The sequence below is a fragment of the Narcine bancroftii genome, chromosome 1, assembly GCF_036971445.1.
Source record: "Narcine bancroftii isolate sNarBan1 chromosome 1, sNarBan1.hap1, whole genome shotgun sequence".
Classification (NCBI taxonomy): Eukaryota; Metazoa; Chordata; class Chondrichthyes; order Torpediniformes; family Narcinidae; genus Narcine; species Narcine bancroftii.
Genome location: NC_091469.1, coordinates 194,622,883 through 194,634,392, shown reverse-complemented (window position 1 = coordinate 194,634,392; position 11,510 = coordinate 194,622,883). Strand labels below are relative to the sequence as shown.

General features: G+C 40.2%; 1 protein-coding gene across 4 annotated transcripts in view; it reads left to right on the top strand.

The window, feature by feature from the left end:
* Positions 1-1,573: 1,573 nt before the first annotated feature.
* Positions 1,574-11,510, top strand: part of LOC138736679 (rap guanine nucleotide exchange factor 1-like) — a 201,933-nt gene continuing 191,996 nt past the window's right edge. For all 4 annotated transcript variants that reach the window (XM_069886590.1, XM_069886581.1, XM_069886576.1 and 1 more), the window contains exon 1: positions 1,574-1,864. In XM_069886590.1, coding sequence (XP_069742691.1) covers positions 1,840-1,864 — 25 coding nt within the window. In that variant the 5' untranslated portion in view covers positions 1,574-1,839. The remainder of the gene's footprint in view (positions 1,865-11,510) is intronic.

Below are 11,510 nucleotides of genomic sequence, written 5' to 3'. Positions count from 1 at the left end.
ATCGCCTCAAACCGTGCATCTTGGCGCCTCACAGTTTGGCGGGCAGCAACCTCCTTTGAAGAAGACCGCAGAGCCCACCTCACTGACAAAAGGCAAAGGAGGAAAAACCCAACACCCAACCCCAACCAACCAATTTTCCCCTGCAGCCGCTGCAACCGTGTCTGCCTGTCCCGCATCGGACTTGTCAGCCACAAACGAGCCTGCAGCTGATGTGGACTTTTACCCCCTCCATAAATCTTCGTCCGCGAAGCCAAGCCAAAGATAGGCTATAAAAAAAATTCTCAAGATAATTTTGGTCTCTCACCAAATTTTTTGTATAATTGAAATGATTATTGTATTTTGTAATTTATATAATTACATGTATGGATAAATTTTTAAATAAAATTTTCAAACAAAAAGCTAATTTTGGTGAAAAATTAAAAATAGCAACATTTATATATTTCTCTGGCTTGTTTCATTTGACCCTTTTGAATCAAATTTTAAACCAAATCCATTGAGCATTTGATGTAACAATAATTTACGCATCTCATTCATTCATAGTTTAGTTCTCAATCCTTATTTTTTTATTAGATTAAAGAGATACACTGAACTCCCACATCAAATGTAGCCCTTCTCAAATCAGCTCACAGTATATTTTATTTAAAGATGAGCTGTAAACTGTTGAAAACAATCCTTAGCACATTGATCTTATACAAAACTCCTGAGTAACTTGCATTATTGTTGATTTCATTTCAGATTATTTTTATTCCATCTGCTGAGACTGCCTGATCTATTTAAGTACTTCTGCTTATATTTCAAATTTTCACTTTCTGCAGTGGTTTGCTCATGCACCCTATACTTAATTATTTTTAATTTAGATAAAAGGTTTCCAAACTTTGTTACGTAGATCCCTGGTGGTCTACTAGATATCACTGGGGAGCCAAAGAAACATAGAGTGTAAATACTCTGGGTATAGACCTTAATTAAAGCAATTAATACAACCATCTCTTGAGATGAAGTAATGATGTTAGAATTTTTTTTAAGTGAACCGGTATGGACTTGAAGGGCCGACATGGGCTGTTTCCGTGCTGTATACGGTTATATGGTTATGGTGTGTAGAATTACACAAAGATGAAACGTTACAAAGGCTCGGGCAACTCACAATAACTATATGTTCTCAACTACAAAATAGAGAAAATGAATCCATACACTTTATCATTTCTGGCAACGGTTGCTAATGTTGATGTTGCAGTTTAAATCTGAGAAATGTTTGCTCAGAAATATGTCAAGTTATAAAAGTGCTTTAAGTGAAAGAGAAGTGTATATGATCAAGTGAAAGATTGGGGAGGATTACATTTACTGTAGTTTCGTGAGATACCTGATCAAAAGGAGAAGATCAGATTGAGGTGCTGTTGAAAAAGGAGAGCAAGATTTTTAAAAAATGGACTTTCTTGAAAACACTGCAACAAAACAGAAAATGTAGCGTTCTCATTATTTGATTCTTTCCCCAAGAAGAAACTGGTCCAGGGAGGCGCCCCGGCGGCGTGGGGGAATCCGCAGTAGTTCCAGCCTCCTACCGGCAGGCGGCGGTGTGTCTGGCCGGTGGGCGCGCTTTGGCGGCCGGACAAGGGTGGGCTCATCCTTCAGGCAGCCTTTCCTTTTTAAAAAGTCATTTGTTGTCGGCGCTGTCCTCCCGTGGCTGGAAAAATCCAGGCTGAGTGAAGTGCAAGGAAGGGAGAGCGGGCGAGCGATTGCGAGCCACCTCAGCAGGGGCAGGGGCAGGGGCCAAGTTCGGACATCATGGGGACCGAATGAGCGCCGTTTCTGTGCACCAGGAGAGCCGCGGGCTGGAGTCGGGAAATGTCCGGCAAGCTGGAGAAACAAGGTAAGCGAGAAACGTGGCTGGAGGACCGGGGAGGGGCGGCTGTGAAGGTCACAGAGCCCCGAGCGGAAGTTCGGGCCACCCCTCTCTTCGTCGGAGAGTTCGAGGCCTTTGACGATCGGTAGGCCCCGCTCGGCAGGCTTCGGTTCCCGTGCAGCTGCTCTGGCGCATCATTTATTTATTGACATCATTACAATTGTGATGTGATTCGTGGGTTTGTTTCACAAAGGCCTGTAAAGAATATTTCTCATTGGGGAAGTCGGCTCGCCGCTAACTGTTCATTTTTAAAGAGACTGCCGGGGAGCGCCAGTCCTCTAGCTTTGCATCCGTGCCATCTGGACTGGTTTTCCTGACACACGCCCCCCTGTCTGCCTGGTCCAGTGCATCACTTCATCGGAAGCAGGCGTTGGACGTCCCTTTTCTCAGAAAGAAACGTGAATGAGGGGCAAAGATGTGGTGGTAGAGGGTCTGGGAGGGTGAGGTTGTGGGGTAAGTGAAAGGGAAGAAGGGGATGCCCACCTCGCTTGCAGATTTATGAGGAGCTGGACTCAGACATTTCACTTCGAGATTCTGTGCTGCCTGTTCAAGCCCTAATGTTCTGTACAGTTCGTGTATCGCTATGTACATAGGGCAAGGTTGTTCTGTCTCCGATTCATTGTGTGGGCAGTGATCTTTCCTTACTCCCTCATACTTCAGGCATAGTTTCAGTTGCATTTTTCAAGTTCCATAAGGAACCAAGGAATGATGCAGGATAGCAAGCTGCCATTTGTAATCAATTGTTTTGCTTGAAGTTCTGCATCTTATTCATTATTCATCTCGATGGAAAATAGGTTTAATTTATTTTCCTTGTGACTTTTAAAATTTACTAAGGAATAGTGAACTCCTCTTTTCACTTGTTGAAAGATCATAGCCAGTATTCGTCAGTCAAAATTTGACAGAGAGGAAAGTCAGCTGATTTATTTATATATCTAACAGGATGACATTATGCTTTTGTATATTCATGGTTTATAAAACTTGCCATAATTTCAAAATGTATAATTTACTCCCAATAAGTCAAATCCGATCCAAGCCTGATGCTTCATTGAATCGTTTGAAGATATTGGTGTACTTTGTTGCTAGATCTACTCGTGATATTAGACAGCTGGTACAGATGTTCAAAATTGGTTGCTTTTACATTTATAAAAATTTACCAATCTGCCTGACTGCTTCAAGGAGAAGGGGGGGCCCTTAAACTTTGCTCAAAGAGTCCAACTGGAGCTTGAGAGTGTAACTGCATGTGGTCTCATGTTTATCACACTTGAGATACCTGATCATGAAAAAAAAAGGACCAAGATGCAATAAACTGATACCTCTGGATTTGCAATATTCCATTTATAAGCAAAGTATACATATAGTTTATTTAAAAATTTGACTCACAAGTATCTATTGTCATGTGGCCTCTGCAGATTATGTGGAAATGGAGCTGGCTGTAGATAATGGATGTTTATTGTTCCTTAATAAACATTCAGGTCATCATATCCATATCTAATCTATTAGAGCAACCAAATCACACAGTCCATCTTGTTAATGCTCTATATCCCTGTTTTCTGTTTTCATTTTAAATGTACTGGTATATATTTGTTCAATTTGCTTTCTTAGTAACTAAGATATTAACAGCAACTTTTAGGATGAATCATGATGTCGATGAAATGGCACTATCCTGTTAGGCCATTTTCAAGGTGGATCATAGCAACAAATTTAAGTTCCTGGCATTGTATTTGTGTTTTTATTTTATTTTTTACTTTTAAGGTTCAGTGTTTATCCAAGATAGATAGGTATTATTTAATATGCATTTAATGCAGAAAATAATTTCAAGTTCATAAATGGGAGTTGACACTGATCTTTACTGTTCCACTCACACAATTGACCTCTGGAGAATGTTGAATTCTGAATGTAAAGCTTTTGATGTCGTAGACAGTCAGAAAGGCAAGAGACAATTTGTGGGCTATTGGTGGATTGCCTGTGTGCTTATTGCCTGCTTTCTTATTTGTGGTTGTGAAAGCTCAAGTAGATGGGCCACACTGGGTAATGAGTCTTGTCAATCAGGGATGCTGTGGCTACCAATACTAAATTCTGGATAGCTCATGGAGGAAAAAGTTCAATTTGTACCATTTTTAAAATGCATTGGAGAATCAGTTTGCATCCTGATAGCCTTAAATTTCTGCAGGATAAGTCTAACATCTTGAAAATTTGGGTTAAATGTATTTAAGATATAATACATTTGTATGTCAAGTTTATTGTCATCAGATTGCACAAGTACAACCCAATGAAGCGGTGTTTTCTGGTCCTCAGTGCAAAACATGCACACACACACCAGATATAACACACATACAAACAAACAATACACATGCAGTATTCATATATACAATTAAATATTGATTTGGAAATATGAGAGTCTTGGATGGTTCGTTAGAGCATTTCCTTTAGTTGTTCAGCATTCTCACTGCCCATGGAAAGAATCTGTTTCTCATCCTGGTGGTGCTAGTTCTGATACTCCTGTATCTCTTTCTCGATGGGAGCAGCTTTATTGGCTTTATTTGGTGTGGAAGGGGTCCTCAGTGATTTTGAGTGACCTCTTCAGTCAATGATCCCAGTAGATCATGTCGATGGAGATTATGTCATGTCTAGTGATCCTCTTTGCCATGTTTATGGTCCTGTGGATTGGCCTCCAATTTATTTCTCTGCAGCAATCATACCACGATGCAGCTGGCCAGGATGCTCTCAATAGAGCTCCTGTAGAAAGTTGACATGATAGTCGCCGGTAACCTTGCCTGCTTCAGTCTTTTCAGGAGTTACTTTCAAGTGAAGAGATGTGTGTCCAGGATAGGTCACTAGTTAAGTGAACTCCAAGGAACTTGAAACTTTCCACTCTCTCCACAACAGAGTTGTTGAGGGTGGACGATCCTGGTTCTCCTGAAGTCCACAATCATCACCTTCATCTTGTCCATGTTGAAACTCAGGTTGTTTCTCTCGCACCATTTCATTAGATTTTCCACCTCTTCTCTGTAATGTAGGCTGAGCATCAGGTCACCCCAAGGTTGTGTGCTCAACCTGCTCCTGTTCACGCTACTGAGCCACGACTGCAATGCCAGATCCAGCTCCAACAGTGTAATCAAATTTGCAGATGACACAACAGTAATTGGCCTCATCAGCACTACTGAGAAGAGGTGGAAAATCTCGTGAACTGGCGTGAGAGCAATAACCTCATCTCAGTGTGAACAAGACAAAGGAGATGATTATGGACTTCAGGGGGACCAGGAATGACTACCCTCCACTACATATCAACAACTCAGTAGTAGAGAGTGGAGAGTACCAAGTTCCTTGGAGTTTATTTAACTAGTGACCTATTTGACCTATTGTGGACACTCAACATCTCCTTGCTTGTCAAGAAGGCACAACAGCAACTGCACTTCCTGAGAAGACTGAAATGGGCAAGGCTACCAGCCACCATTGTGTCACCCTTATATAGGAGCTCTGTCGAGAGCAACCTGGCCGGCTCCATCACAGGCTGGTACAGTTGCTGCAGAGAAATGGATTGGAAGTCAATTCATAGGACCTTGAGGATCCCTTCCACCCTTCTGCATCTTTCAGCCTCTCCTGTCAGGGAAGTGTCAGAGCCATCTGATTCAGAAGTATCAGCCAGTACCACCAGGCTGAGGAGCAGTTTCTTTCTGCAGTCAAAGTAACCGAGACTCTCGTTGTTCAAAACAATATTTATTTATTTTTATAGATATAATACTTGTCCTGCATATGTCTTATTTGCCTGTATGTGTGTTAGATTTGGTTGTATGCCTGTGTTGCACCGAGGACCAGAGAATGCTGTTTCATCGGGTTGTACATGTACAATCAGATGACAATAGACTAAACTCTGCTGCTGTTGTGTCTTCTGCAAACTTGATGACACTCACAGTAACTTGAACTTTTCTGACCTATTGCTTCCAATTAAATGCCTGGTATTTTATAATACAAGACTAATATTATTGGAATCATCTTCAACATTTTGCAATTGACCTGGCAAGATTTCTTCATATCAATTCAGTCCCATTTCTACTTCATAATGCAAATAGTTCTTTTTTTTTCTGATGTACTGGCCTCTTCAGTGATTTTGCATCAAAATCCACAATTGTTTTTTTTTCCCCTCCGTCACTTTCTAGCTGCACATTATCCCACAATTATCAGAGGCTTCATGATCTTTCTCATTTCCCTTTAGTTTTGTCAGAATGACCACATCCTTCCAAAACCCAGAGTGTCCACTTTACTGAACTGAGAACTTCCCAATTTGAACCTCATGATTAAGAATTGCATCTAGCTTGTAATTTATCGTTTGTTTCAAATGCTTTCAACCACACTATCCGAGATTTGAATTTGTTTCAACATCGCAAATACTGGTGGGAATGTCACATTGCTTAACGAAACATAAATTTCAACAGAACAACATGCCTTGGTAAAATTAGCAATTTGTTTAATTCAGTTTCCCTGCTGCAATATAGAAAAACATGTATTGGTTGATGGATTACAATTAGTTTGAGATTGTTGTAGATTACACGAGGTAGTTGATCCGTTATCTTTGTATTCTTGTATACATTTTTATTTGGGTTGTATGGAATTGCTCAATTCCAGTACAAGATAAATTTAGAATTGCTCTTTGTAGCTTCCTTTGCTGGTCAAGTGGCCCTTTCAGCAGCTTTCACTTTATTGGCTTTGCTACCAAATGTCTGGTGTATTCAGTTGTGAATGGCCAATTTTATTTTTTAAATGATTGTTCTAGCTTCATGACTCACCTAAGTTGTGCAATACTTGCATTGTGAATTCGTTTCTTTTCATCGTTCATTGTTAAAGCAAGTTGTTGGTTCTGGTGATTTTCATGATCCTGCTTGGAATTGCAAATGAATGCATTGATTACAGACTTTTAAAAAGAAGAGTTCTGATGAAAGGTCTTTAATCTGAGTCATTAACTCTTCTTTATACATGCTGTCTGACTAGCATTTACTATTTTCATTTCATTTGCCAGTATCTGTATTTTTTAGTTTTTAAAAACTTCTATTTGTATAATGACCCCAGATGTGTCCAGCGTTTTACCTAATGGAGTTTTTTTTTGTGCTATTGTAATGTAAGAAATATGACATCTCTGACAAATACAGGGGTAAAGTCAAAAGATCTGTTCAGTGATGTTGATTGAGGTCAGGACTTCAGCATGTTGTGTACTATCTGTGGATAAGTCATTCAAACATTATCTCAGTTCAATTTTCACTGGTGCTGATCTGCTGAGTACTTTGAGCATTTTTAATCACAGAATAATTAACAGCCCTGCTCTTTACTTTTTTTGATATATTTGGATTTTTACTGGCCATGCTCATGAATTTAAATCATCTGAGAGGATTAGCAATCAACCACATTCATCGATCTTGTATTGCTTTTTGGGAGACCTGATATAGATGTCAGATTTCTTCATCCAGAGGATTGCAAGATCTTTTGTATTTACTGAAAAAGTTAAAGGGATTTTGTTTTATGGTTTCTTTAGTAAGATGGTATTTCAGGTAGTGTACCTTGTGACCTTAAATGTTTGCTTTTGTGTTATTGGATTGGGATTGAGCCCTCAGCTTTCTTATTTAAAAGCCTGTCTATTTCCAAGTCAGCTACTGCTGACACCTGATTGACTAACATTCTGCAAGATAATAAGTGGGTATGCTTCCTAAATGGGGCTATTTGTAGTGTTTCACATCTTAAATGATTTTTTTCATTGTGTCGAATGGTTCACATTTAAATATTGTGGTTTTGTATTTAGGCTGTTGCTGGAATGCAATCTCATTCAAAAGCACAAGTTCTATTGATTGTGAGAAAAGTAGTGAAGCTCCCCTCCATTGGTGATATCCTGAATTTACCACATTTTAAATGTCCAAACTGTCATTCAATTCTGAGGCAGTTGTTAAATGACTCTTGGGTAACCTTCAAGAAGGCAGCATTTTCAAACATTGAGCTTAATTTTGATGTTCATTGTGAGATAAAAATGAGATAAAATGTTTGCTTGCCATTGCCACGGTATTTATGTATTTCTTATTCCTCTTCCGAAGATGCTGAGTGAAGCAAGAATGTTGCACTGCAGTTGATTTTTTTACATATTTCACTAAATTTACGCTAATCCCATGAGAGCAAACTTTTAAATGGTTTCTTGCTGAAGTCTGATCCATTTGTGCTCCCTCTGCATGTGTACTCAATGTATAGGCCTTTTCTGTTTATTAGTCCAGTCCAGTGCCAAGTAAACCAATTTGTTTTTTTTGAACAAAGTAAAAACCAAAGATCAAAATTCAGCTTGCTGCTGCAAACTGATAGCCTTTGTTATGTTAATGTTACTCTAGTAAACAGAACTGTTCATGTACTTGCTGTCCTTGACACCCACTTTGAAAATTCCCATGGCAGAATTAGAGTTAAACTCATAGTCAAAAATAGATTCTGTTGCCACATTCACTTACTGACCTGGAATGTGGAATAATGCTCTGACTATTAAGACAGGTATGTAAAAACTCCTGCATCTTGTACATAGTCAACGTGATTTAAAAAAAAATTCTAAATGAAAATTCAGCAAAGAGTGTATGATCAGGCATATTTGAAGATTAAGCAGCAGAAAGGAGGAATGTTGTGACTGTGAGATGATCAGACAGGTGGGGAAGATTTTTTTTAGAAGGGAGCAGCCAATTCTCCTATATAGAAAATGGGATGAAATGGAGCCAGCATTTGGTGTTAATTTATCAATATGTATGTATTGTAGGCATCAATTAATTTATCTTTGAGTGGTACACTCAGGCTTAGTCTTAATAAATCAACCTTTCACCACTTGATGGTGATGGTTCTTGACATCTTGATGAAAAGTTTCAAGGCTCTCCCTCTGGTGACATTATCCACATTTGTTAGTGGAATGTACACTCACACCCTGGTGAAATTTCCAGACATACTTCATTATATTTGTTTATATTCATAGAACTTTTGTTTGTCCTGTTTGTATTTTATGAAATTGAGTTTGAAAAATGCTGCTTAGAGTTTGATGGATTTTACTTTGGTATTTCCATGGGTTCAGAATGATTCCATACATGTTCCCGACAAGCCGCTTTGCTTGCTGAACATGAAGAAACAGGAAAGGATAAAACAGTTTAAAACTGCTACACATCCTGACCCATGATTTCCTAGTCTTCAAGAGACTATTTTCCCACAATTCCAACTATAAATTTGATAAATTAATTGACTTGTAAAATAGGAAAATGAACAGCATTTTCCTTGTAAAAAGATATTATGATATTGTTTTTACAAGAAAATTTATTTGTCAACTACCAGTATATATCCAATAGTTGGTACATTGAGTTTTTACCCTTTCTATTATATGTCAGGACTAGTATATTACAGGTATATTAAAAATGTTATTGAATATATCATTGTTGTTTTTGTAGTTTTGTTCAAATTTAAAAAAGTCTTCCTTAATTCCATTTAGTAATACCTGTATATGCAAACCATTATTTGAGCAAATTGAAGCCATGGGACCCAGCTATGACTGACTTTGGTCAGATTTGTAGTACAGTTCCTATTCCAATCCTATTTGTTAGTACCACTCCCCATTCTTTCTCTGCTACTTGACAACTGTCTCATTCTGCTTTTTGTACCGGTACATAACTCAAATATTTCATGAACTTCACTGCAAACTTTTACCCTTTCCTTAAGTTTCATTAAAGTTGTTTCTGACATTTCTTTCCCCTTTTTGTGCCTCTCTGTCTCCATCCCAGGAGTCAAATTATTCAGACATCTATTACAACTCACTAAGTTGAAGGATTGGGGTCGCATTTGGTGATCAGTGCAACATAAGAATAAATAGGAGCAGGCTATTTGGTCTGTCAAGTCTGTCCTGCCGTTCAATAAGATCATGGGCCGACCTGTCTTTTTGGAATCACCTGACATGCTTAAAGATGGTCGTATAGTAAAATAAGAAATGCAAAGGTATTTTCCTTTTCAATTAATGATTTGGATTTGTTCAATGCTCTTATTGTACTAATAGCCTTTAAATTTGGATTCTCCCCAGATGCAAACCTCTTTTTAAATATGACATGAGAGTTTATTATCATAACCATCAGTACATTGGTATAGCTTCATCCAAATTCTTACTCGCTGCAGCCACACATCTACCCTGATCTCAACTTCACTTGGTCCATCTCTAGCAACACTCTCTTTCCTTGATCTCTGTCTCCATCTCAGGAGACAAACTCTCATCATCTTTTATAAACCCACCAACTCCCACAGCTACCTTGACTACACCTCTTCCCACCCTGACCCCTGTAAGGATTCCATTCTGTTCTCTCAATTTCTCCATTGCACGTGCACTTAGGATGAGGATTTCCATGCCAGATCATCAGACTTGGCACACATCTGCATCTCCTCCATTACCCACTCATCTGCCTGCCCCCCCCCCCCCACCCCCATGCACAACAGGGACAGAATTCCTCTTGTCCTCACCTACCACCTCACCAGTCTCTGCACCCAACACATCCTCCTCCACCTTTTCTGTCACCTACTAAGTGATCCCACCAATAGACATATATTCCCCTCTCTGCTTTCCGCAGCGACTGCTCCGTCTGTAACTCCCTTATCTATTCCTCCCTCCCCACCAATCATCCCTTTGGGACCTACCCCTTTGACTGCAGGAGATGCTTCACTTGCACCCATATCTCCTCCCTCAGCACTGTTTGGGGCCCCAAACAGTCCTTTCTAGTGAAGCCACATTTCACTTGTGAATCTGCAGGGGTCATCTAGTGCATCTGGTGCTCTTGCTGTGGATTCCTCTAAATGGAGAGACTGGATGCAGACTGGGAGATTGCTTTGTTGAACTCCTCGCTCTGTCGTTGCAATAGCGTGAATCTCTCAGTGGCCACTCATTTCATTTCTCCATCCCATCCTCTTACTGACATGTCTGTCTGTGGTCTCATACTGCCAGACTGAGACCACCCGTAAATTGGAGGAACAACACCTCATCTTCCGACTGGGCATGTTCCAACCAGGTGGCATTAATATCAACTTCACTGGCTTCCGAAAATAAAACCCATCCTCTTCTTCCCCTGTCTTCTTTCCATTCCCTGTCTCCTTTCGCACAGATATGATAAATTCTACTTAGTCCCTTATCACATCCAATCCCATATCACATCCAATTAACACCTTTTGTTGGTCTGGATTCCTCCCCCTTTGTTTGAATTCTGAGACTTTCTGATATATCCTGCTTCTGCCTTTTCTGATTTTTATTCGCAACCCCCCTTCCCCTTGAAGGAAGGGCTTAGGCCCAAAATGTCAGTATATTCTCCGCCAAGAATACACCTGCAGAAGTGGAAGTGGCCCTTTGAATTGCCGATCAGGTGGCAGCGTTAAAAGTGCAGCGCTGGCCACCTGAAGGGACAACTGCACTGGATGTGCCTCTGAACACACTCCAGCTCCTGTCCCTTTGGGCTGTCAGGATTGGGATGGCTGGCTGTCAGAGCTGCGGCACCCGGCATAGGCTGTCAGCGCGGGACGTCCCCACACTGATTCCACTGCCCTGCCCAATATGTCCCCACACTGTGGGGCAGCCAGCGTGGGCTGGCAG